The 26502-nt window shown below is 37.2% G+C and overlaps 4 protein-coding genes across 7 annotated transcripts; 2 read left to right on the plus strand and 2 right to left on the minus strand.

Moving 5' to 3' along the window:
• Window positions 1-3954: 3954 nt before the first annotated feature.
• On the minus strand, window positions 3955-5303 carry LOC105215693 (uncharacterized). The gene is made up of 2 exons (XM_011189741.3): window positions 5099-5303; window positions 3955-5016 (listed from the first exon to the last, which is right to left on the minus strand). Exons 1-2 carry the CDS (start codon window positions 5268-5270, stop codon window positions 4673-4675), a joined length of 516 nt encoding a protein of 171 aa, XP_011188043.3. The 5' UTR covers window positions 5271-5303; the 3' UTR covers window positions 3955-4672.
• Window positions 5304-17434: 12131 nt separating this feature from the next.
• Window positions 17435-20954, minus strand: LOC105215702 (trichohyalin). 3 transcript variants are annotated; one of them, XM_054228875.1, is made up of 2 exons: window positions 20814-20954; window positions 17435-20608 (listed from the first exon to the last, which is right to left on the minus strand). In XM_054228875.1, exon 2 carries the CDS (start codon window positions 20604-20606, stop codon window positions 17505-17507), a length of 3102 nt encoding a protein of 1033 aa, XP_054084850.1. In that variant the 5' UTR covers window positions 20607-20608; window positions 20814-20954; the 3' UTR covers window positions 17435-17504. The 3 variants fall into 3 exon arrangements, with proteins under 3 accessions (XP_054084850.1, XP_054084849.1, XP_028899351.2); XM_054228874.1 differs by having other exon boundaries at window positions 17435-20622; window positions 20814-20948; XM_029043518.2 differs by having other exon boundaries at window positions 17435-20622; window positions 20716-20842.
• A 15-nt stretch (window positions 20955-20969) lies between these two features.
• LOC105215711 (cytochrome c oxidase assembly protein COX11, mitochondrial) lies at window positions 20970-22131 on the plus strand. Of its 2 annotated transcripts, XM_054228876.1 has the most exons (4): window positions 20970-21106; window positions 21171-21392; window positions 21446-21769; window positions 21824-22131. In XM_054228876.1, exons 2-4 carry the CDS (start codon window positions 21186-21188, stop codon window positions 21977-21979), a joined length of 687 nt encoding a protein of 228 aa, XP_054084851.1. In that variant the 5' UTR covers window positions 20970-21106; window positions 21171-21185; the 3' UTR covers window positions 21980-22131. The 2 variants fall into 2 exon arrangements, with proteins under 2 accessions (XP_054084851.1, XP_011188067.1); XM_011189765.3 differs by lacking the exon at window positions 20970-21106 and having other exon boundaries at window positions 21113-21392.
• A 139-nt stretch (window positions 22132-22270) lies between these two features.
• Window positions 22271-26280, plus strand: LOC105215717 (glycosyltransferase 25 family member). The gene is made up of 6 exons (XM_011189779.3): window positions 22271-22787; window positions 22852-23080; window positions 23154-23737; window positions 24387-24515; window positions 24574-24831; window positions 24895-26280. The coding sequence occupies exons 1-6, from the start codon at window positions 22522-22524 to the stop codon at window positions 25421-25423; spliced, it is 1995 nt and encodes a 664-aa protein (XP_011188081.2). The 5' UTR covers window positions 22271-22521; the 3' UTR covers window positions 25424-26280.
• Window positions 26281-26502: the final 222 nt, after the last annotated feature.

The following is a 26502-nucleotide window of genomic DNA, read 5'->3' on the forward strand; positions in this document are numbered from 1 at the left end:
AATATTCTTCACGTTTTTAGCTGAGATAGTACTTCGTTCAAAACAAAAATATGTATATTTCATTCACAATTCTGGTGTTAACACTTAAGGATTTTTTTATCCTTCGAAACTAAAATGCATACGGACCATCTATGGCGGATTCGATAACGTATATTCATTGTATAATTTTCCGGCAATTTATTATCTTAACAAACAGATATCGTCTACGTAATCTTCTATATGGGTAAATACAAATCTATGGCAATTAAGGTAGGTTAGTCTTAGGTTAGTTTAACTTGGATTAAGTTAGTCAGAAATCTCTAATTGTTCCCATTAACTTAAGTTAATTTGAAAAAATGTGCCACATATGAGTATATAACATTTCCAAGCGACCACTAGATCGACCAAAAATTTAATGCAACTATGTAAAACACTTTTGGGTATAACTACAGCAAATTTACTATTCAGACAGTGGAAATTCCAGCAGACATTGATTCTGACTTTTGAAGTGAACTACTCGTACTGCTACAGAATGAAGTGTCGATACACGACGGCAGCACTTATGTAGTCCGAGCTGATAGGTGCATGTTGTATGGTAGCTGAGAGTATGAAAGCTATGAAGTAGTTCCGCAAACTAAAGCAGCAACAGCACACAGAGCGTGTTGCCATTGATTTCACCAAACGAATTTAAGGTGAAGCATGCAACAACACAAGCGCAAAGAGCGCGCAGTTATAAGCAGAAAAAGCAAAAATAAAAGTACAACAACAACAATAACCAAATAACAGTGACTACAATAATAACTATATAACAACAGCAACAGAAACTCCAAAAACGACAGAAGCGCCAACGAACGCGACATTTTCATGTTGGTCACATCATTTCTTGTTGGTCACAACGCCAAGGTGCACAAGTAAGACACAGCTGCGGGTCCGCAATCACTTTGCTGGCATCAGCAGAAAACTATAAGCTGTAATCAGCAGCAAAGACAACAACAACAACTGCAATGTCGCTGTAGGCAGCAGCTGCGACGACAAGCAAGCGCATAAATTGCAAGAGCAGCATTGACAACAACAACAATAGTAACAAAAATAACAACAACAAAGTAGCAATAGTGCAACAGCAATGACAACACAACCAAAGAGCTTAGTTAACAACACACAACAGTCAAGAGCATTACATTGCAGCAACACCAACAACAACAATAACTAAGCATTTGTTCCGTCCTCGGTGTACACGAGCAACGAATCGTGGCAATCAGTCGCGCAAGTACATGATGAACTCACTGCATCTTCATGTTGAATAATGGCCAAACATGCAGCACATACAACAACGAAGGAGTAGCAACAGCAACAACAACAACACTAGCACTAAACACCAACTAGCATTGCAGGCAGTCAACTACTGAAGTAGTTATTCGAGCACAACCAACATAACAACAACAACAATCGTCTATATGTCAATGCGCCTAGACGCACTTATGTTGCACGCTTGCATCCTCCGAGTCACAGCCACACAACAACCCACAGTTTCAATAAGCGCGCTTGTTCGTGACACTACTTATGGCTGCGACGTAGCCGTCGGTGTACGTACTTATGTCCTCCGCCATGCTATGTCGAGCTGCCTACTTATCGTGTTGCCACAGCCGTCGTCGTCCTCTTGCTAGGCTGGCTGTAGTCTGTAGTGTTTGCGAAGGTGCAACAACAACGGCGAAAAGGCAGCAAAATCAATTAAAATTATTGGCAGTTTTCGCCTCGAGGCTATTTTAAGCGCGACAAGCGGTCATACGAAACTAGCCGAAGGTGCTCGCGTGGTTAACGCTTGAACGCCGTAGTAGATCAGAATCAAGATATACACCAAATGACTCAAACGGACGTCTCGAACAGTGGGTTGCAAGGAGAAACCTTTTGGTTAGAAATATAAAGATGAATTTAGAAGAGGAAGCCAAATGCTTTTCAGGAGAAGCTTTAACTCCTGTAAATTGAAGATGATTGAATTTTCTGTAGAACATATATTATGAATCTAGACACTCTTTGTCATATTTCCACTGGTCTACTACTAAAGATTATATGTATAAATTCAAACTTGTATCCCGTCCTGATGTATGGATGCTGAAGCTTGGACGATGACAACATCCGATGAGACGACTCTTGGGGCTTTCGGGAGAAAGGTTCTACGCAAGATTTATGGTCCTCTTAACATTGACAACGACGAATACCGCAGACGATGGAACGATGAGCTATACGATTTATAAGACGACATTGACATAGTTCAGCGAATAAAAAGACAGCGGCTACGCTGGCTAGGTCATGTTGTACGGATGGAAGAAAACACTCCAACTCTGAAAGTATTCGATGCAGTACCCGCTGGAGGAAGCCGCGGAAGAGGACAACCTCCACTCCGGTGGAAAGACCAAGTGGAAAGTGACCTGGCGTCACTTTGGTGTTTCCAGTTGTCGCCAAAAAGCATAAAAGAGGAATGAGTGGCGCGCTCTGTTGGATTCGGCTATAATCGCTTAAAGCGGTTCCTACGCCAAATATATGTATATACATATAACCGTTGGATAAAGTAATAGAAATTAATCGGATATACTCCGAAGCGTTTTACGAAAGTTCTTCCATCTTACAAAAACCACTGAGACATCAAAGGAAAGATATCGACTGTAATTTTAAGGATACGGGATTGTAAATTATAAACAGTAACTAGATGCCTCTATTCTTGACCAATAATTTGTCTTCGGACCCATTTGACTGATGTAGTTCGAATGATTTCTCAAAAATATTTTTCTTCAAATAACTGTGAGCGTTGAAAAAAAGTTTTCATTGGACCTTTTTTGCTCAAGAGACGTAAGACAGAGTGGATATTTAGTTTCTGGATTAAGAAAAGTCAAAGCCAATTATTACAAAAAAAGTGTCGGAGTTTCATTTTATTTTGGTTCACTGACAGGTATATAGTATATGTCTCAATGTATATTTTGTAAACAAATTTTGGTGCGAATCTGACGGAGCCAAAACTTCGATTAAAAATAGCGAATGGTTCTGATCTGAGGCGTCTAATGCTAAGACGGTGGCACTTGTGCACAGTTTTCTGTACTTTATCGATAATATTGCAGAGGAACTTTTACTTTACTACACCAAATAAATTTTGCCACTTCACTTCAAAATAACTCTGCAACATCTTCCATGTACCCGTAGCGATAATCTCATTGAAAACTGCAATTTGCTCAATGTCGCCTAAAATCGAAAAAAAAATTTTTGGATCACTGACGATGGACAACTTAAAAGCTTTAAATTCGTTATAAATTCTTTATTAAAGAAATGAATTTTGAGGTTTGACAAACTCTTTTTGAGATTGAGACTATTTGAAAGAATTTTCTCTAAACTTAAAATCATTACGACTTCCACGAAATGTAACCAGATTATAAATAAATTCGTATCGTAATTATATGTAGGTGTTCACTATAAACGCACTTCACTTATACCCAGTCTTCATATAGAAATCGATTTATATACAGTGGAACTTCCATAACTCGAACTTCTATAAGTCGAAGATCTTTATAACTCGAACTTTTGAATTGGCAATAGAAATAAAATTGCTTACAAATTTCCTTCCATAAATCGAACTTTTCGACCAGGGCATAATAAAAATTGTAAATTTTACTATCAAGGGATAATTTTAAAGGAGTCCTTATATTGATATGGAGGCGAACAAAAACTTTGATATTGCACTTATGGATTTCATAAATCGTATAAAAAAGGCATGAGATACAGACGTCAAGAGCCAAACAATAGCAAAGTGCATCAAACAAAATTCAGTATACATGTTTTAATGCATTTAAATAAAACTTTTTCCGAAGTAAATAACTAAAACTGTGGGTAAATCTATATTTTATACTTTTTTGAAAAATGTATGTTTTAATGAAAATTTCTATAACTCGAAGTTTTTTTGTTGATTATGGTGATTCAAGTTAGAGAAGTTCCACTATACAACCCACAGCTGAGTAACCAAATAAATTTTTCAAGAATTTCTGAGGCTACTATTTCGAATTTGGAGGCCTACTACCCAAAAAATTATTAGGTCCAATACGCAGGAAAAAAATCGATTTTGCCGTGCAAGAGTCAGAACACTGTGCCATATGCGAAGATTTCAACACAACCAAAAGAAGTTTGACCACAAAGCCTCTCGACGCCGTGTGACATGATGCTATTGGAAAAGACTTACATATTATGAGTGAACGTGGGTGCGGACTATAATTTCGATGACAACCGTGAAACCTACGAGTAGCAATGCACAGTTGCAAAGGAGTCAACATGAGCACGTTTAACAAGGAGTCGTGTAACACTTATCAGCGTGGCGACATCGCTACTTTATCGGCGACTCATTTCTATAAGTTTTGTGGCCACGAAACGCGAACTGATTGAATACTAGTGATAAATAGGATGAAAGGTTATACAAAAAACACAGTGTTCTTTGGTCAAGAAAATATTTGCCGATTTTACTATTTACACGTTTAACTACATTAATTACAAGCACTTATAAAAGAAAAATGTGATTCGATTCGATTAAATTGTATAAAAAATAATATACTAGTCATTAAAAGAGCTTTCAAGAGCTTTCGCGAGCTTTCAGAGCCATCAGAGCTTTCGACCAACGAAGCTCCTCACCTTATGCTTTCATCACTAACCGCTGAACCTCTCAACCATATTGTCGACTGTCAATTTCATTGCTATTTTTCTCACAATTACAGTCTGCACCTTCTAGGCGTCCATTTTTCGAGGTTAATATACGTATGCCTTCGGCGAATTTCGGAAAACCGGCCATGGACTCTCTCAGCGTGGTCATCATCACCGGCAGATACATGAAGAAGTCCTTCACATGTGTAAACATCATGTTGTAATCCATTGGGTAGTTGTTGTTGCCGCGGAAGAGATTACCTAAGGTATTGCCAGGACTACCGTTGCCGCTCGCAATGTTGCTGTCATTGTAGTCGATGTCGTTGGGGGAGAGCGGTGGTGCCGCGTGCGAGAGTTGCAAGTGCACTAGTCAAAAAATAGAATATTCACTCATATTTATATGCATAATTTTCTTAATGCAGAAGAACTTAGTAGACTTTGTACTCACTTAGCAAAAATAGTACTAATAAACGTCGGAATATTCTTGGCATCATATTCGTGTCTGTGTTGATACTTTTCGCAGCCGTTTTTTGTTGAAATATCACTTTGGTTTCACTTTTCGAAGTGGTAATCTTTTTTACTGCAGTTGTTGCTGCTGTTGCTTTCACAGAAATGGCCATTACTCCACTGCACTTGGGTTTTTATAAATTTCCAAGCACTTTTCTGCCAATTTGGCACATTTTTATTTTCATGAATAATTAACACTTCTGGTGAAGTTATTATATAGGGTGTTTCAGAATAAGCTTTTGACAAAAATTCATTGGAAGGCGCACAAAATCGTGTAGTTTATGGGAGCTATGTACATCAGCAGAGCAAAAAATTAACTCTCTAAACAAAAATTAATATCTTATACAAAATACGAGGGATCAATTTCATAATAGTTTTTTATTACTTTTCATGGCATCATAAGATAACCCGTCCCAGCTTTGAACAGCTTACGTCGAACACAAAGTTAGACTAAAATTTCTTTAAAATCTTAAAATCATCAAAATCTAAAAATTGTTTTCACTTTCTAATACAAAACGAAAATTCAATAGCCACTTAAAAGTAGCTCAAGAACTACAACACCCTTCATTTATTATAAAACTTCAAGATCCGAATGATTTGAGCAAAGATTTAAGAACTCTCATTTACTCATAGTTTTAGTACTATTATCAGAATATTGACATATCTTTGCCTTCAATTTGGTTAGTGACTTGATATTATCTTATATAACAATTTTATCCACTTTCGTTTAGGATGATAATTTTCCATATTCTCTATTAGAATTTCGAAGTACCTTAAGAAGTACTTAAAAAGTTTTAACTAGGTCAACGTATTTAAATATTGCTCTATCATCCCTAATTAAGCACCCTTTATATTATTATTTCTTACAATAGTATAATTCTGCATATTGTTTCATTTCAATATCATAACGTAAAATAATACTAATTGACCTAGTTCCCATTGGTTTTATGTGATTTTCACTCATTCTTCAATTCACAATGTTAATGGTCATTTTCAGAAAATTGTAGGTGGTATCAAGAACCTCGAGCAGGTGTTTTATAATTATAAGGGTGATCTGAAAAAATATTCAGATCGAAAATAAATATTTGCAAGGAATGAAAGAGATGCAAAATACTAGTGGACGTGGTTTGACCTACGCTCATAGTATAGATTCTGCTAATATAAAAGGCAATGGGGAAGAAAATTACATTTAAAAAACACGTGGTAAAACTAGTCACCTTTCTAAAAGCTTGTGGATAAATACCAAGTTCTCTTGAAATCAATAAGGAAAAACATAGACCATTTAATATTATTATATCTAGAAACAGTAATTGATCTTTCAGTGTATATAGAAATATCCATGGTTTATCGAATGGTTTGAAATGCAAAATCTTGACTTGGTTCTCTTACAAATATAACATTAATATTACTCTGAAAATATTTATTATACGTGGTGTGTTCAAAAAATAACGGTAATTTTCGTTTTTGAAAAAAATATTTATTAATTCGTCTACTCCAATGTTGTCGCCTTTAAAATAGTCCCCATTCGATACTTTGCACTTATTTCAGTGCTTCTTTCAATCGTCGAAACACTTTCCAAACTCAAATTTTGTGATAGACTTTGGCTCTTTCAGCAATTTAATCTATGCTTATCTAAGGATCTTTTTTTTTTTGAAATAGGAGTCATATCTACCGAATATGGCGGCTGGGGCATCATTACTGTATTATTTTTAGCCAAAAATTCAAGAACAGCCAAGCTCATAAAAATACGCCTAACCCTTGAGGCTCTACAGCAATTAATACTGATGAAATATTTTGTCTTACTTCAGGGGCAGGAACAGGATATTCAAAAATTTTTTGAACACACCACGTATTACCGCAGAACATTAGACAAATTGATGGGTATTTAGAGAACTCGATCCTCTATATATAATCACATTAATCGAAAAGTGGGGCACCGCACTTTATCTACTCATAACTCTTGAATATCGCATAGAACTCCGGTTAAATCCTTGGTTCATGGGAATTGGAAAACATTTTACGGATTCAGACTAACATCAATATCGCCTCTCATGTTCCCCAGAAATGGATGTGAGATATTAGTTTGTGCATCCAAAGATAGTCGGATCCACGTAATAGGAACCAAACCAGATTTCTTTCATTTTAAAATTATTTGGGTTATTATTTGCTGTCCCAAAACCTGTCTGATTTTGAAATTCTGTTAGAGAAAAAAAAATTATTTTAATTGTAATTACTCAGCGCCCTTGTCAATGTCCTGTTTTAAGCCAGGCTTCCCATTTATTTCCATCCATCTATTGATTAAAATAAAACATTTCGTTCCAAAGTAAATTAATGCGTTGAATTTCACACATACATACATACATTCGTACTTGTATATTGGTATATTGGCTGCGATCATTTAAGCATTAATGCCTCGTCACAGTTTTACTCCTTAACTATTTGAAATTTTGTAAAATTTTCTAAATTTGCCATCTTCCTGCCTGCCCGACAGCCTGAATCACAACCTATACAGTCACATGTATGTATGCGTATATCTTCAACGCTCGTCAGCCACATCTACATCCTCATCAGTGGGAATAATCTCGAATGACAGTGATTGATGTTCACGAAATTTATGTGATACATTACTCGATGGCCCTCACCACCCTTTCCATTAACTAATACAGCGCCTACAGCTTTCGATTCATCAGCGGGGAAATGACAATAGAAAACAACAAAAACAACAAAATTGACTGACAGCGAAATTGCGATTTTAGTCAAAAGTGAATTTAAGCTTTTATTGTGGACAATTTATTCACATTTTTTCATTAGTTAATTTGTTTATTTGTAGTTGTAGTTGAAATTTTGGTATCTTAATGAATCTGGAATAAAAAATTGTATTTTTTTTTTGTATTTTTCGCCTTCATTTCTTTCTCAAAATATATTTGCTCTAAAATTCAATGCAGATTCTCTCAAAATGTAAAAGTCCACCCGAAAAAAGAATTAAGCAAAATAAATAAATAAATCACACTAAATTGAAGTGATGATTTTGATTAATGTTGATACAAACTGTTGACAATTGTTTGTCATTTGCGTTCCACTTTCGCTTGCAACTTGTGTTGCTGTTGTTGTTCACACTATTTAAGTTTCTCAGCATTCTACACGAGTGTAAAATGTAAAAGAAGCCAAAGTAATCATTTGGTACTGGTGGGGAATTTGTGTGTAATGTAAAGCAAATATGTTGTTGTTGTGCATGCCGACTGACTTGAGTGTCTGAGTAATTACACTGCTCCTCGAGTGATTGAGTTATCAAATCCCATTTGAAGAGGAGCGTAATTTAGCTAAGCATTCGTTATAAATGATGCTTTGCAGAGTAACAGACGCAATGAGTTGCTTGTTAAAATTAAATGCCTTTTCCGTTAAGTACTTAGTATATATTTACACTTTTTTCATACCAACATTTGACATTGGGTGTGATTCAAGGATGGCCAAACTAATTATTAAATACACAGTCTGAATATTCCGTAGGATAATATTTCGGAGTATTTTCAGAGCTCTACTTCAGACGAAACAACCACTGGTGAATGTATAAAAACGACGATGCAGTATACAAAAAATTAACAGTAAATTCTGGATAGAAATGAAATCCACCAATCACTCATGACATTATCGAATATTATAGCAAGCGAAAGCTCAAACTGCATGAATTGAACGTTGAATTCGGCATCCACCCTCAACGACTAACACGGCGATGTAAACTGACGTTGAGCAACACCAAAAGCTCCGTCAGGATCGGGAAGGACCTTTACGAGCCGTTCGATACCAAACTAGGCTTCAGACAAGGTGACTCACTATCGTGCGACTTCTTCAATCTATTGATGGAAAAAATAATACGAGCTGCAGAGCTAAATAGCGAAGGTACAATCTTCTATAAGAGTGTACAGCTGCTGGCGTACGCCGATGATATTGATATCATTGCAAATACCAACCGCGCCGTTTGTTCTGCTTTTTACAGACTGGATCGGAAGCGAAGCGAAGCATATGGGTCTGGTGGTGAATGAGGACAAGACGAAATGTCTCTTGGCATCAAACAAACAGTCAGCGCACTCGCGTCTTGGCTCCCATGTCACTGTTGACAGTCATAACTTTGAAGTTGTAGATAATTTCGTTTATCTGGGAACCAGTATCAACAACACCAACAATGTCAGCCTCGAAATCCAGCTCAGAATCACTCTTGCCAACAGGTGCTACTTTGGACTGAGTAGGCAAATGAAAAGTAAAGTCCTCTCTCGACGAACCAAAATCAAACTCTACAAGTTGCTTATTATTCCCGTCCTAATGTATGGCGCTGAAGCGTGGACAATGACAACATCCGATGAGACGACTCTTGGAGTTTTCAAGAGAAAGATTCTACGCAAGATTTATGGTCCTCAGAACATTGGCAATTGACAAATTGATTAACAAATCAAACTATCATATACAAAAAAGTATTTATTATACTAAGTACATTATTCAGATACAAGAAAAAGCTTTTAATTATTTTCCTGAGTGTACACGTCATTGCAAATTAAATGGAAAGTGCAAAAATTGATAAAACAGCAATTTTGGTTTTGCGATCTCAGAACTTGACTACTACTACTACTGTCAGTATTTCCCTTCAAAAATATCCAAAGACTGGGTCCGAAGAGGGCTACTGTCAAGGATAAGAATTTGGAACCGTTGAAGACATTAGAATCGATGTTCGGAAACTGAATGGATCCAAAATCAGTACACGGATTGTGCAAGCCTCCAGCAAATTAGTGAACGTTTCTATAATTCATGTGTCAGAAGTACCGTTAAGCAGAGGGGACCCTACTGATCTGGGGGTGTTTTTCTTATCATGGTGCTGGAAAGTTGCCCTTAATTGATGTTATGAAATACCAACAGCACATGGAGAACATGGCCCCTTCAATTGAAGAAGACATTTCCTATTTGAACAACGTAATTTTTCTGGCACCATGCCATCGAGCCAAATCGAAATATTAAATGAAGACATTTTGGTATCTCTATCTCAGGGCGCTCTCCACGTGGTCCCTCCAACGGAGTGGAGGCCTTCTCCTTCCTCGGCTTCCTCCGGCGCGTACTGCATCGAACACTTTCAAAGCCAAAGTGTGGACAACATGACCTAGCCAGCGCAGCCGCTGTCTTTTTATTCGCTGAACTGTGTCAATGTCGTCGTATAACTAGTACAGCTCATCGTTCCATCGTCTGCGGTATTTGCCGTTGCCAATGTTCTGAGGACCATAAATCTTGCCCAAAATTTCGAAAACTCCCAGAGTCGTCTCATCTGATGTTGACGTCGTCCACGCTTCTGCACCATAAATCAGGACGGGAATAATGAGCGACTTACTTTTACTTTTCAATTGCTTACTCAGTCCATAGTAGCATCTGTTGGCAAGAGTGAGTCTGCGTTGGATTTCAAGACTGACATTATTATCGGTGTTGATGCTGGTGCCTAGGTATACGAAATTATCTACAACTTCAAAGTTATGACTGTCAACAGTGACGTGGGAGCCAAGACGGAAATGCGCTGACTGTTTGTTTGATGACAGGAGATATTTCGTCTTGTCCTCGTTCACACTTATTTGCTTGTTCATTAACCATGACCATAAACAATACTATAACGATGCCCCAGTCTTCATGTTCGCCAGACATGACTCCGTGTGATTTTTTTCGTATTTCCAAAAATAAACCTTAATAACCGAATACCTTAATAAACCTTAAAGGGTCGTCGTTTTACAAATATACGAGAAATCGCTAAAAGAGCTATCTAATCTAATCCAAAAATCGAGTTTGAAAAGTGTTTCGGCGATTGGCAGAACCGCTGGCAAAACATATTGAATGGGGACTATTTTGAAGGCGACAACATTAATGTAAAATATATATTATTCCAATATTTTTGAACTGAAAAAGTAGCACAAAATACACTAAGGATAGGATAAACACAAGCACATCTCGACTACTTCCCCATTAACGTATTAATATGGAAATACATAACTTAACTTAAATTCCTTAAATATGCTTATATGTACATATATATGTTTGGTCATTCACATTTGGCATGTGTAATTCGTATTTGCTACCGAAATTGTTTATTTCAGGTATAATGTGTGACCTGGTACAGATTGATCCTTCTTTAAGCTGACAGTACGACATTGACATTGTCTTGTCTTATATGCTTTTGTTTGCGACACATGCACACATGAGCGCCACACCTACACATAAAAGATTTGTTGTATGCGTGTGTGTGTTTTTGTTTGTGTGAATATGTGCATGACTAGTAGACGGTAGGGAAAAGTCCCTCAGTTAATCCCCGAAAATTGATTATATTCTTAAGAATCTTATTGCTCCCATTCATTCTTAGCTCCTGTTATTACTTTCCATTTCCAGCATCCTTTTTGCTTTTTACATATTTCTGCTTGCATATACATGTATTAGTATACACATGTTCCATCGCATGTATGACTTCTGTGCGAAAATCATTTGTAGGGATTTCAGTTAAATATGACAATTACAAATCACTGCAAGGTGTTGTTTGTTTATCCTCACATGTAAAAGCAGACATACATACAATTGTATGTATTATTTCGGCAAACTCCTTACATTTATGCACATTCATACATATAGTATGTATAACTGTTTACAGTTATACATACTGACCAATGTGTGTGCCCTTAGCTGGATAAGAACTTAAATGGTTTTTATTGCTCACCTTCAGTGTTGTTTTGTGTTTTGCGTGTACTCGCTTTGTTGTAGAAAGGTCCGAATCGGCACCTTTGCGACTTCGCAAATGTAATTATTTTTGCCGCTAAGCCACATAAAAGCTGGATTATATTCAATTCTCAGACTTTTAATGGTACTGAAAGGATGTAAGAAGGTGAGATTTTATTTTTATTATTTTTTATCAAATAAACAACTAAGGAAAAATGTTAAAATATAGATACATATTCACATATTTGGAAATATTTTTTTTCCAAATCTAGTACAGAATAAAGTGCATGAGACTCAATTGTTAAATATTTAATATTTTTATACTCTCGCAACAAAAGTTTCTATGAGAGTATTATAGTTTTGTACCTAATTATAGATTTTTCAAAAATACGGTGGGCTTTATTCCGCATATATGTATTGGTTAACATGTGAGATATCACCTTACAGGTGAAAATGAATGAAACCGTTCGTATGAATATTAACCGAATATTCATATAGTTGTTCTACTACGATTATTCGAACAGTTGTTGTCCTGCTGCGACAATTCGAATAGTTGCTCTGCTGTGAGTTTTTGAATAAATGAAAATTGTTTGAAATCCAAGCAGCCTTAGATTTTTGTTTGTTTTTATGTTCAATTCTGCGCATGTTTCGTGAGTTCCACTTTTTTTAATAAAGATAAGAAAATGAATGCACTTGCACTATTTTGGCAAAAAGTCATGTTTGCCAGGAGATAAGTGATTGTTTTTCTGCTTGACCTATTAAACAATATGAAAATATTCAAGCTTGATTAGGTTTCATATATAATTTTTAAGAGATTATAAGTGGTAAAAAATACCAAAAAGTTCAAATTTCAAAGAACGAAGGTTACGAGTGGGTATACAAAAAATAGTACAGATTCCTAATGACATCACGCGAAAATTGTATTTGCGTAACCGGAACTGGGTGTCATAGCGGAATCGCTGAGAACTGCAGAGCGGTTGAATTGGCTAAAAGGGGCACCCGTCATTCTATTTCACCATGCTTGGAAAGTGTTGGGGCTCCGTTGTCCTATTGTGATCTAACACTGGATCAGTGGACCTCTGGCGAGCTTTCTAAGCGCTTTTTAACAACCAAAACCTGCTCGGTCGCGAGATTTTTTTTGGACTGGAGTAAAGCTCGGGACTCAAAGTGGTTCACATTACCGCAATATGGAATGGAAGAACTAACCGGACACTGCTGAATAGGCATACATGCGATGAAGCTAGGAATCCTGCCATAGCTGTTTAGAGAAAGGCGTGGTGGAAACAATAAGTCATTTCCTCCCCCACTGTCCAGCGTTCGCAAGACTGAGGTTGGAACGGCTCGGTAGATTAGTTATTAACCGCCTCATAAAATACGTGATATGCTCAAAGCGCTACCCCGATACATAAAGGTCTTCTTTGCAGTACATACTTAGGAGTATTCAGGCATCACAACTTGCACTTTTAGCTGTCCATCTATTTTAGTGTTGGATCCATCGCGAAACCTTTCGCCAAGCTTATATCCGGCCAAGCGTCCGGCAGCATTTCCCCGTATTTTTTGGATATGGTTTTTATCGCTACAACAACAATAAATGTTGCAATTATACGTATGACTCAAATCTCATCCGATCCTTATGTTTGAATAGACTGTTTTCTCCGAATAATTTTAGAATTTTAATGAAAATTTCGAAATCTCTTCATATTTACCCGACGTAAAAAACTAATAAAACTTCAAAGGCTGACCGACTTTTAACAATTATCTTTATTAATTAGCAACTGTAAATTTAATGAAATTTACTTTCAAGTATAGTCTTTACATACATACACATGTAATTCCACAGATCTCGCGACCTTCTTCTTTTTGAACTTTCCTACTAAATAAAACAGTTTTTCTGTTAATTTGCCGCCACGAAATGTAAACAAAAGTGCTCCCTACAACCCGGCCCTTATCACAAAACTGCAGCCGGTAATCGTTTAAATGACACTATACGTTTGCGTAAGTAAGCGTTACATTAGTTAAATGTTTGCGTTATAGCGGTATTTTTCAATTATTTTACTTTTTTTCACTGCTTCAGAGATAATTTTACTCAACAACCGCCTACACCTTTAGACTCTTGAGGTTGGAGGCGCTAAAAGATGCTGTTTTCAATTTTCCACCGTTAAAACACAGTAAATATTTGTACACAGCACACAGACATTACACTTGTAACTATCTTCCAAACTGTAAAGCAGTGTAACAAGCATTTGAGGAGGCTGCTTGAGCGGCTATTGTGAAGGTAGTTGCTTTGAAAACCTGTGTACATGCGACATTCCTTAGAAGTAGGAAAATTAAATTTATAAAAATTAATGTAAATAAAACGAAATGCATTGTTTGTGGGGCGCTTGACGCAGTCTTCAATGCATGCAGTGAAATTCAAATAAATGCAGCAACAAATGGCACTGAAGCAACAGTAGTCAAAAACAATTTGTCGCTTTTCTTTGAATTAAATTTTAATTTATTTGTTTATTTGCTATGTGGTATTCATTATTGTGTGGATTTGTTTTTGTTTTTTTCTTTTTTCTTTTGTAGCATACAACTTGTTAATGTTTTTGTGTTTATTTTGCACGTTTGTTTATTTTCCGCCGACCGCTTAAAGGTAAGACTCTAAGCGGTGTAAGTCCTACAAGCAGCTGCATGTATGACATTACTTTCGCTTTACTTAATTTCTTCTATTTTTTTATTTTTTAGAGGCGCGCGGGTAACGTTATTTGTGGAGATTACAACCAAAGAACAATGTATGCCCTTTGACACTACCGTTTCGTTGAATTCGTAAGCGGTTGGTGTTTCACTATTTCACTATTTCACTTTTATTATTTTCATTTAAGCCACGCGGCACAACAAAGGCATTGAGTATACATTTTAATTAAACTCGTTTGCGCTACTGCGCTTCCAAAGAAGTGGTAGCTATATGTATGTATATTATTGTAATATTTTCGGTAGTTTGTAATTAATTCAAATCCAATCCATTTCAATCGATCCTTGTCACATTAAAACGCAATTTCAACGAAGTTATACCACAGCATTCAAGCTGCCACAATAGCAGCCCTCTACAGCTATAATACCGTCTGTTAGTTTTATGAAAACTTAATTAAAACAAACACTTTCATTCAACACTCAACTCGTCCATCAATATGGCATACGGTCACAACTAATCCTTGTGACAGCTGTGATACTTGCAATACTTACAACTATTGCTGGCAGTGACTCCTTCATACTGAGTAAAAAGATTTTTTGCTTTGCCGGAGCGAAAGTTTTACTTGATATTACTTCCAACAATAGTTTTACACACATTCGTGTTTCTTTTAAATCACTAACACTCTTCACTTAATGTATTTTTAATACAACACTCTCCTGTCTATAAGGCAACAACGTCCACAAAACTTTATCACTTTAGAAATATGCAATCAATCTCCTTTCTGCTTAAGTGTAGCAGAAAATGCAAATGCAGTTGTTTATGTGGTTGTGCATATATAAAACTATAAACTTTTGTTACTTTATACAAATTAATATTCAATTAAAGCCTTTTTTACTGACAACTTCAAATGGCGATGCGCGCAAAAATAAGTAAACAAGCAAATGGTGTGGGAGATTGTCAAAGTATTTTTCTCCTTCTCCTGCTTTTACTTTCTGTGGGTGGGCTGTTTAGTGGCTTTAAAACTTTTACGAGTTTAACATTGTTTTTATAATAATAAAAAACAAAAAAAAAGAAATATTTATGCATCTATGTGCATTCCTGTCAATTTTGTTAAATTTCGAATGTCGCTTATTTGAATAAATATTTAATTTTGCAAATTTAAACTTCTGGCTACATAAATATTTAAGTATAGTACGTCTGCTCGGAAAACTATGATTTATGTGCGAAATTTCAAATTTTTACCTTAGGAGATAAAACTATACAATTTTGGAAGAATACTGTGCAAGGGTAAATGCAGGCATACAAACATATACATATACATACAAGGAAGTGTGTGTACTGTCAAAAAACTATTACCGGTGCTAGCGCTTATATGAGTACTATATATGTATGTAAATATATTAGCAAGGAAAAATTTGTAGCATAAATCAAATTCTTGTCACACAGAGGAACAAAAATATGAATAGGAATATGAAAAAAAAATTGCAGGATTTGAGTTTACCAATTTGAGAAAAAAGAAATACAAAATTTCGAATTTAGAATATGAAAGTTACTTGCTCTTAGCAATATTAAAATTTGATAACAAAAACTAAAAATATAATTATTGTATTGAAATTTTGAGTTACTTGGACCTCTTAGTTACTTATAAAAAAGAGGTACCCTGTCGACGGGAATGGATAAGATACGCAGTTGAAGAGGAGAATGGCAACTCCATATATACCGACGGAACGGTGGTATACTCCACGGATCTTGACATCTCTCTTTCTATCTGTCTACCAAATTCAGCTAGCATCTTATAAATGGAAGTACTAGGTATAGAGAAGGCCTGTGGAGCTCTACTGAATAACTACGAGACTGATAGAGAAAGTAAATGTACGCACAAACAGTCATGTGGCAGTGCTTGCTTTGGAGTCGCCATTAATTAATAAGAGCGCAGTCAACAACTGCAGGAAGGCTTTGAGCTTTGGTTTCCCGGCCACAGAAGCATTTTCTGAAACGAAAAATCAGAAGGGGAAAGGGAAATAGCAAATATAGGAGCTTCTCAGAACAAAACTAAAGCAGAGCAAATGCCCGACAGGAACTAAGAGCGATTTCTTCACACACAGTATGAACAAATTGCTCAGGAACGATGGAAATCGATAACCATATGCAAAAGAGCAAAGCAGATTTGGTGTAAATATAACAGAAACAGAACCAAAGACTTTTAAATAAACGAATAGGGAAACTGTTTTCCACTTTTTCTGTTAATGCCCACCCTAACACAAACCAGACATACAACTCCTGGGATGTCCATAAAAAGTATAACGGAAATAAGTAGTTTCATTGAAAGCATCAAATAGTTTGACAATGAAACGAGATCACAATTATGTTTCAAATGGCGAATATATCTCTATTTGAGCTGGAATGGCTGAATTACTACCTATCGCTAGTTCTCACTTGGAATTCTTCAAGTTCCCAAAGTATAGAATATCGATCAGGTAGCTTAGAAGAGCGTATTATCAATAAGTAAACTAGAACTATCTTGACGAACTGGCGAGGTCATGTTGTCCGAATAGACGAAAACATTCCAGCTTTGAAAGTGTTCGATGCAGTACCCGTCGGAGGAAGCCGAGGAAGGGAAAGCCTCCATTCCGTTGGAGGGACCAGGCGGAGAGCGACCTGGTTACACTTCGGATCTCCAACTGGCGCCGAACTGCGGGGGAAAGAGAGGAGTGACGCGCTATCATCGATTCGGCTATAACCGGCTAACCGGTTTCTACGCCTATCACACACATACATACATAAAATTTAAATGACAAAATACAACAGGATCTTCTCCAACCAACCCACATCTAAGCCCATGACAATCATTATATTTAGCAAAAATACTTCGCATTTTGTTTTTAACACACTAACGTTTAATTTTTATAAATCCTCTTGTACATTCATATAAAAGTAACTACCACTAATATTTATTTTGTGAGGTCCGAGTAAAAACATTATCTACGTTTCCACCTAACAACCCGCCATCGAAATTATGTAGCGCCAACTCCTTGGCATCATCGTCCAACACTGTCTCCGGCCAATACTCCATATGGGTTGACGCACGCATTCTGCGCAGGGACTCGGCTATATTCTCGTCCAGCATTCGATCCACAATGCTGCCCTGCTCCAACATATGCCGCATTTTGAGCTCCTCCGAACGGCTGTGATTGCGCTGTTGTGCTAGCGAATCGCCGGCTCCACCATCATCATTAGCAGCTGGTTCGTCATTGTTGCTATTCAAATAATGCACCACTTTTTCCCGCTGGTCGCCCATTTTACATATCTCACAACGCTTCTCCATGAGACGCGTCTTCAATTGCTGCATTTTAATGCGTTCCTGTGTGATAGCCATGCGCTCTTGTGAGAGATTCACCTCCATCTCGTCTATTTCGCGCATGCGTTTCTGTAGCAATTGCATCTTCATTTGGAAGTTTTGCTCGGCGGTGCGCGCTTTTTGTAGCGCTTCCTGCGATTTATGTTCAGCCATACGAAATGAGAGTGTTTCCTGTTGTAGTTCGTCTTCCTTGGCGCGCAGTGTATTCTCTTTGTCGATCAGTTCACGTTTATATTGCTCCAGTTGACGCAATGACTTGTGATAACGTTCGCGCTCAACATCCGCTTGACGCGCCGCATCTTGTGCCACTTTCATTACGGCATCCATTTCTAGACGTTGCTTCTCCATATCATGTCCAGAATGTAGTTTCTGTTCTGTCTCGATTTTAGTACGCTCCAAGTAGAGACGTGCTCGTTCCTCCTGTAAATCCACAAGCGCGCGTTGAGATTCAACTAATTGCCGCTCTTTGAGTTCCTCCAGTCGTTTCTCATCACGCGCTATTTGTTCGCGTGCAAATTCTTTCTCTTTCTCGAAGGCTGTTTTCTCGGCCTCAAGCGCTGCCATACGTTGACGCAGCAGCCAGTTCTCATCTGCCGATTCTTTAGACAACTTATTTAGTTGCTGCTCCAAACTGCTCACCAATGTCATTAGACGCTTTTTCTCTTCGTCTGCAGATTCTTCGTTCATCTTCAAACGTCGTTCGGCGTCTTCAAGTCGTCGTTCACGTGCCTCTAATTTCTTCTCCTTTTCCTTGTGCAAAAGCTCAAGTCGCGTTTGTACGTCATCGCGGAGTCCTTGCAAACCACCACTTAGATTCTCCAAGTTACTGGAGGCAGCTTTCAACATCTCCATGTATGAGCCATTCTCTTGTACTGCGGCAAATTCAAGCATTTTAGCTTGCCGCACATTCTCCAACATGCGCCTATGCTCTTCCCGCAACATTTCTATGTCGTCCTCATGCGATTTTTTTAGCTTACGCAACTCATCCTCGTGATCTTGTTTCAAGTTACCGTAATCCGCTTCGTTTTCTGATTTTAATTTCTGCTTTTCGTTTTCCAATGTCTCCACTTTTTGTGTGTAGTGCTTCGTAAGCTCCTCCAGTTCTAATTTCAATCTCGTTTCAATTGAATTTGTATGGTTTTCGACGACTTCGAGTTGTTTCTTATAAGAACGTTCTATAAGTTCGATTTCTCGTTCATAGTTGACCTTTTGATTTGCCACCAACTCTTCCAGACGTAATTTTTCCAATTCCAAACGTTTGATATCAGCCTCATGTTGTACCGCTTCTAACATGACGTCCGGCGGCGAGACCGGTCTAATGCGGCTGTGGCTGCGACTACGACTGCCGCTGTTACTGCGGTTGCGGCCACGCCGTTCATCCAAAGTTCCAGCGGCGTCATCCGATTTCTCAGGTGTGCCATCTGGTGAACCGATGCGCTCACCTAAGGTGTCAGTCTCTAAATTTGGCTTAGTCGGCGGTAAAGGCATGGACGGTAACAAGGCAGGTTGTGTCATCAGGAGTTGTATATGTGAGTTGATTCGTTGCTGTTGCATCTTGATGTGATCCTCCATTTGTTGTTGACGTTGTAGCTGTTGTTGCACTAGTGCCTGGAACTGTCGCTCCTGTTGTTGTAGTAGTGTTTCTTGCTTGCGCTGCATTTCCAGTAGAGCGCGTTCTTGATTCTTCATCTGCGTTGCCAACGCCAGTTGAGATTCCTGCTGTTGTAGCGCCGTATAAGCATTCTTCATTTCCAAATTGTGTGTATTGAGCAGGAGTATATTTTGTGCGGTGCTGTCGCCAGTTGTTGCAGTTGTAACAACTGGTGGCATCAATAGCGTGTCTTCATGGATTTCTGTTGGTTGCACATGAACCTCATTATCAGGCAGCTTTAAAATGTCCACCGTTTCTCTTGCGGTGCTGGCTGTGTTAGTAAGCGATGTAGTGGTTGGCGGTTTCGACATGCGTAACGGCGTGTCTGGCAAGTTATCAGACTTATCAGCAACTTCCGCTTCCGTGTCCAAACCCAGCCAATCCGCTGTAGTGCCACGTTTTCTAGCTTTTGGCGTAGACATGCCCGATGTAGAAGGTTCCTTTTCACGTTCTTTGGTGGCGCCACCAAAAAGTCCTAACGGATCGGCTGTCACTACATTCGAAGCACTGGAACTGCGTCTACCTGCCGATGTTTTTGGACGTGGCTGTGTTAGCAACACATTCGAAGTATCGGTGGTGGTGTCTGTTGATTGACGCGATATGGTTGGCTTGTCTGTATCACGACGCACAGACGTTGGTTGCGCGGTGGCGGGTCTTTTAGACTCTTTAACACTCGAACTTGCAAACAAATCGTCCAACAGATTCAATTTACCGCCGGCTTTTGGTTTTTGTGGATCGAAACCCAAATCATCATCGTCGTCATCTTCTAGCAAATCTTTGGAAGTCTTTTGTTGCTGGTTGGTTGTACGTGGCGTGCTAGTTGTTAGTGTTGTTGTTGGCACAGGTTGGCGTGCTTTGGCCACGGGTAGCGCTGTTGATTCACTCTCTTCTTTAATGCCAAACAAATCATCTAATTTATTTTTTCCTTTGTTCACACGATTTGTTGTCCTTATGCCTGTGGGGTTGTCGAAGAAGCTATCATTTTCCAAACTATTATCGCTAAGCAAATCAGCCAATGGATCATCGCTGAAAATCATAGCTGTCAAAAGTGGGCTATGTTAAAATAATGTTAATAAAGCACAAAAACAAAAAAATTATAAGAATTTATAAAAAAGCAAATGAAGCAGAATTTGAAAATTTTGTTACCTATGCGGAAGTGTAAATGTATTTAAGAACTTAAAGATGACAGCTGTAGAAGACGCATCCGCTCAACTTCAAGCCTCAAGTAACGATTGTTAACTTACCAAATAATTAAACTCTCTGTTACCGTCTGCTAAATGAAATCGGCATTCTGCAAAATATGTGTGCTACGCTTATAAATCAAAGTGCACAAAATATCTACTAAATTCGAGTAATACACAAAAATTATTAAACTAAACAAAAATGTTTGGTCCGCGTAAAACTACCGTATCCTAGCAACGTTTGATGGCCACTGTAAAAACTCAAGCTGTTCAATTGAACGCACTCAGTGCTGGTATTATACATACAGTGGCTCCACAACTGCACTAAACAGCTGTTTAACCTACAAAAATAAATTGTAAATATTACGAGTTTGCTGCTAAAGCTATATAAAAAATATTAGTTTTTAAATAACGTTTTAGTTTGATTAAGAAAGAATGCTACGCACCTTACACACATTAAAAACAAATTGCAGCCGCGCGTGTCGTCTACGTTTCCAATCCACAGGCGGAAAAAGAAGTGCAGACGCCGGTGAAGAAGCGCGGAAACGCACAAAGTCAACGCTATATTATTTAACTGCTGGCGGCATTTTTGTCGCTGGTGCCAGCTATGCGGCAGTGCCACTATATCGCATGTTCTGTCAGGTGAGAGTTGTTTTAAAATACACAAAAGTATGAATATAACTTTGCTTCCACAGGCGTACAGCTACGGTGGCACAACCTCGCAGGGGCACGATGCAGATAAGGTAGAGACAATGCAAAAAATTGAGGATCGTATATTAAAAATACGTTTTAACGCGGATATTGCGGCCTCGATGCGTTGGAACTTTAAACCACAACAATATGAAATCAAAGTAGTGCCCGGCGAAACAGCGTTGGCGTTCTACACAGCGCGTAATCCCACAGATCACCCAGTTATTGGTATTAGCACATATAATGTATTGCCATTCGAAGCTGGTGCATATTTTAACAAAATACAGTGTTTCTGTTTTGAAGAACAGCAATTGAATCCACATGAGGAGGTAATATAATCCAATTTGTTTAATATTCATATTCTATTTATTTTGTGCTTATAGGTGGATATGCCGGTATTCTTTTACATCGATCCGGAATTTACAAAAGATCCGAAACTGGAAAATGTTGATACGATAACATTATCGTATACATTCTTTGAATCGAAAGAAGGTTTAAAATTGCAAATGCCCAACTATGCACGTCCTCATGTAGCGTAATGAATACTTTTTTAATATTGTTTTAGCATATTAAGCATGAACGTCTAATAATACTATTTATTGACTGCCTACTGACTACTACTGTAAATAAAAATTATAGTTAATACAATCCTTTTGAAGAAAATAAACAAAACTATAGCCAAATACCCAAACGCAACCCTAATTTAGTTACACAATTTACAAGCCACTGTGGCAATAACAACACATGTTTTTCATTAGCATTCTCCATTGTCTTCCGTAAACGACTGTACAACAACAAAGGAACTGTGTTTCGATTTGTTTATGATAAGAAACGTCATATTTGCTGTTTGTCTGTATGCGGTTTCTGATTGCTAGCGTCTGTTTCAAGTAAAATGATGCCGCTGCCGACAAGTAATTAAAACTCGTATATTAAAATAGATTTTAAGAGCAAACGCGCATTTATCGTCTCAGAACGTTCTGCGCTGTAGTGGTGAACAAACGTATGGAATAAAGTGCTGTGCTGATTTTTAAACTTCATACTAGTAAAATCATTGTAGAGCATCGTTGCGTTTAGCTTAAAGATGTGCAAATTCGCCGTTTATACATTGCTGTACGCGCTGTGCTCCTATTATTGTAGCGCAGTTGCGACACCGGAAACCGGCAAGCCATCGCCGACGCAAACTGTGCCAAGCCTCGATGAACTGTATGAATTGCTGCCGTCCGATTTGGGCGATGAGCCACCCACTGTGGTGGTGGCGCTTTTGGTACGCAATAAGGCACACATCCTACCGTTGTTCCTGACTTACTTCGAGAGGCTTAACTATCCAAAAGAGCAAATCGCATTGTGGTAAGTAGGTCATATTATAGTATACACACATTCTTCACTGATAACATTTAATTTTTAATTGTAGGATACGTTCAGATCACAATAACGACGCGAGCACTGAATTGCTGCAGCTATGGCTTAATCACACTGCTGCGCTGTATCACAGTGTCGATTTCGTGCATGACGACAGTGTGCAACGTCATCAAAATGAAAGTACACCGAACGATTGGCCGGCTGAACGTTTTCACTATCTCATAAACTTGAAAGAAACAGCACTGATTTATGCTAAGAAGATCTGGGCTGATTACATATTTGTAAATATGAATACATACACAATCCTTTCCATATATACTAACTGCTTATTTCTGCTTTTATCTCTACACACAGTTCCTTGATGCGGATGTGTTATTGACACACGCTGACACACTAACGCATTTGACTAGTCTACGTTTACCCATCGTTGCGCCAATGCTACTCTCCGAAGGATTGTACTCCAACTTTTGGTGTGGCATGACACCCGATTATTACTATCAACGCACTGACGAATATAAGGAAATCTACAATGTGAATAAGGAAGGTGTTTTCCCTGTACCAATGGTACACAGCGCTGTGCTGATAAGAGTGAACTATCAGGGCATGCGTTATCTAACATTTAGTCGTGAACGGCTTCTTGAGCAACAACAAAACGATGTCGAATGGGCTGCACATGAAGGGTTCACGCCATGCCGACCATACGATGGCCCCGTTGATGATATTATTGTTTTGGCTACATCGGCGAATTGTTCGCGTATACCCATGTTTATTAGTAATAAACTACCATCTGGATATTTAATGCAACCGCTGGAAGTAAATGATGGTTTGGAACAGGATGTGCAACAATTGATTAATATACGCGCAAATATCGTGCATGATCAAGGTGAAGTGGCGCCAGTCAATGAATATTTCGAGAAATACGTCAGTTATCCGAACAAGTGAGTAGACAATTTTACTTAAATTCTATTTGCGATATTCGAAAAAAATTTAATTACATTTTCGATGTTCGAAAACAAATTAATTCTATTTTTGATATTAAAACAATTCGAACAAAATGTGTTGATAAATTTTATTTTCAATATTCGTAAAAAATATTATAAATTCTGTATTCGATATTCGAAAAAAACATTACAATTATATTTTCGATATTCGAAAAAGTTATAAATTCGATATTCGAAAAAATATGTTGATAAATTGTTTTCTATATTCCAAAAAAAATTTAATTATAATTTCGATATTCGAAAAAAAGTATAACAAAAAATTCGGGAAAAAATAAATAAAATTTATTTTCGATATTCGGAAAATATTATAAATTCTATGTTCGATTTTCCAAAAAAAGTATTATTAATTAAGTTTGCGATATTCCAAAAAAAAATTAATTATAATTTCGAAATTCGAAAAAAGTATAACAAAAAATTGACAAAATTTATTTTCGAAATTCGAAAAATATTATAAATTCAATATTCGAAAAAAATATGTTGATAAATTAAGTTTGCGATATTCGAAAAAAATTATTATATTTTCGAAATTCGAAAAAAATATAAATTCTATATTCAATATCCGAAAAAAAAATTTGTTATTTTTTAGAACCAAACTCACACTGGATCACATTTACATGATAAATCTTGAAAGACGTCCAGAGCGACGCGCCAAAATGGAGAAGCTCTTCAATGAGATAGGCTTAGATGTAGAATACTTTGCTGCCGTTGATGGAAAGTATGTTCAAACTGAAATACATTTTTACTTTACAGTACTACATTAAAAATAATTACAGAAATTTAACTATTGAGCAACTGGAAGAGCAGGGTATTAAATTCTTACCTGGTTATGAGGATCCTTATCATCATCGTCAAATGACAATGGGTGAAATCGGCTGCTTCTTGAGTCACTATCGCATTTGGGAAAAAATCGTTGAGCAAGAACAAAATGAAGTGCTTATACTAGAGGATGACGTACGCTTCCAGCCATACTTCAAAGATAGCGCGCTACGTGTGCTCTCGCAAATACGCAGCGTTGTTGAATATGATTTGGTGTAAGTTTTGGAATAAAAACTAAAAACAAAAAATTTATATTTAAACCATATTTTATTCACCAGTTACTTTGGTCGCAAACGTTTGAAGGAGGAAAAGGAACCTTGGGTACAAGGCGCTGATAATCTGGTGCATGCTGGTTACTCCTACTGGACTTTGGGCTATGTTATATCACTGCAAGGCGCACGCAAGCTGCTTGCCGCAAAACCGTTGGAGAAACTGCTGCCAGTCGATGAATTTCTACCGATTATGTTCAATCGTCATCCGAACGAAACTTGGAGCTCACACTTCCCACAACGTGATTTGTTAGCCTTCAGCGCTGCGCCGCTCATACTTTTCCCCTTACAATATACCGGCGAATTGGGTTACATTTCAGACACAGAAGACTCAGAGGTGACCTCAGCCGTGAACAGTGATGTTAATGTGCATTTGAAGAGCGATCGTGAATTGGAATTTACATATGTAGAACCGAAGCAGGTTGTAACGCCAAAGCAAGCAGAAGATGAATTATACGTGGATTTGGTGAAAGATAGCGATGGTAGCAGTACATTCAAGCAGAACTTGCATTTATCCAAAAGTCATGAAGATCTTTGAATTCGCAGCATTGCTTTAAACAATTAAGTTTCCATTATTATTAGTAGAACTGCCACTTAAATTGCCATTGCTATATACTAATGTATATGTATATATCATTTTATATGTTTGTATGCATCTGTGTGCATGCACATCCTTTCAAAGTGCCTTAATAGTTGTAAAATTTAAAACACGAAGAAAAATCCTACAATCCTTATAGTTATAGTTGTATCCTATATATATGCCATTTATACGCGTAGCTGTGTACTAACTCGAATACTAATGTTAATTTTTCCACCAAATACTCGACAAATTAATTAATAATATACATTTTCAAGCAGACATAGTGAACTTGTTTGGCGCGTTATTGAGTTTATGTTGCTCATCAATTAGCAAATGTACGACGTAACAACATGCAAAACACTTAACTTAAATGAGAAACTTATGAAATATGAATATATAATTTTCCTATTTCATGTGAAGCAGCACGTGCGTCTTAGCGGTTTTGAAACGGGTTCATAGCTGTTACGTTGAGTGCTTGTGTCTGGCCGGTAGATGTTTGAAAACAGGTTCACTTAACATGCTATTAATGAAACATAAAATATACTAATAAGTTGTTCATTAATGCTTTTGTTGTTGTATTAATTTAATAGTTTTGAAGCTCATGTGTTTTAATGCTTAAAATTTTATGTGTCTTATATTTGCTGTGTCGCTTTTGATTTCGAATATTTAAAGGTTTATAAAAATACTGTTAGCTATTTAAAAAAATATGTAAATGTCAATCATCTTTTATTGGTCAAAAAGCCAAAGCTATTTTATACCAAAAAGTGTATGCACCAAATTTTTCAAAATAAAACAAGTAATAAATAAAAATCTTACTTCATTTGAGTTAATATTAGTTATTATAAACACAGCATTTACGTTTTAAATATGTCTTCTCTCGAAATCGTTTTTTTTTTTTGTTTTTGTAAATTACACGAAGTACCGATTTAAATCCAACTACAACAACAACATACACTTTTGCTAATTCAATTCAAATGCAGTAAATATAGAACCCCCAAAAGTATGCTTATCAATTTATTCCAATATTGCTTTTCAAC

This window comes from Zeugodacus cucurbitae, chromosome 4, assembly GCF_028554725.1.
Source record: "Zeugodacus cucurbitae isolate PBARC_wt_2022May chromosome 4, idZeuCucr1.2, whole genome shotgun sequence".
Lineage (NCBI taxonomy): Eukaryota > Metazoa > Arthropoda > Insecta > Diptera > Tephritidae > Zeugodacus > Zeugodacus cucurbitae.

Excerpts from the sequence above, each read along its gene's own strand:
- LOC105215717 (XM_011189779.3), top strand. The coding sequence starts at position 22,522 with ATGTGCAAATTCGCCGTTTATACATTGCTGTACGCGCTGTGCTCCTAT. Across the intron at positions 23,738-24,386 it reads TACGTCAGTTATCCGAACAA|AACCAAACTCACACTGGATC; the intron begins GTGAGTAGACAA and ends GTTATTTTTTAG. Across the intron at positions 24,832-24,894 it reads GTTGTTGAATATGATTTGGT|TTACTTTGGTCGCAAACGTT; the intron begins GTAAGTTTTGGA and ends TTTATTCACCAG.
- LOC105215711 (XM_054228876.1), top strand. The coding sequence starts at position 21,186 with ATGCTACGCACCTTACACACATTAAAAACAAATTGCAGCCGCGCGTGT. Across the intron at positions 21,393-21,445 it reads TATATCGCATGTTCTGTCAG|GCGTACAGCTACGGTGGCAC; the intron begins GTGAGAGTTGTT and ends TTGCTTCCACAG. Across the intron at positions 21,770-21,823 it reads AATTGAATCCACATGAGGAG|GTGGATATGCCGGTATTCTT; the intron begins GTAATATAATCC and ends TTGTGCTTATAG.
- LOC105215693 (XM_011189741.3), bottom strand. The coding sequence starts at position 5,270 with ATGGCCATTTCTGTGAAAGCAACAGCAGCAACAACTGCAGTAAAAAAG. Across the intron at positions 5,017-5,098 it reads ATTAGTACTATTTTTGCTAA|TGCACTTGCAACTCTCGCAC; the intron begins GTGAGTACAAAG and ends TTTTTTGACTAG.
- LOC105215702 (XM_054228875.1), bottom strand. The coding sequence starts at position 20,606 with ATGATTTTCAGCGATGATCCATTGGCTGATTTGCTTAGCGATAATAGT.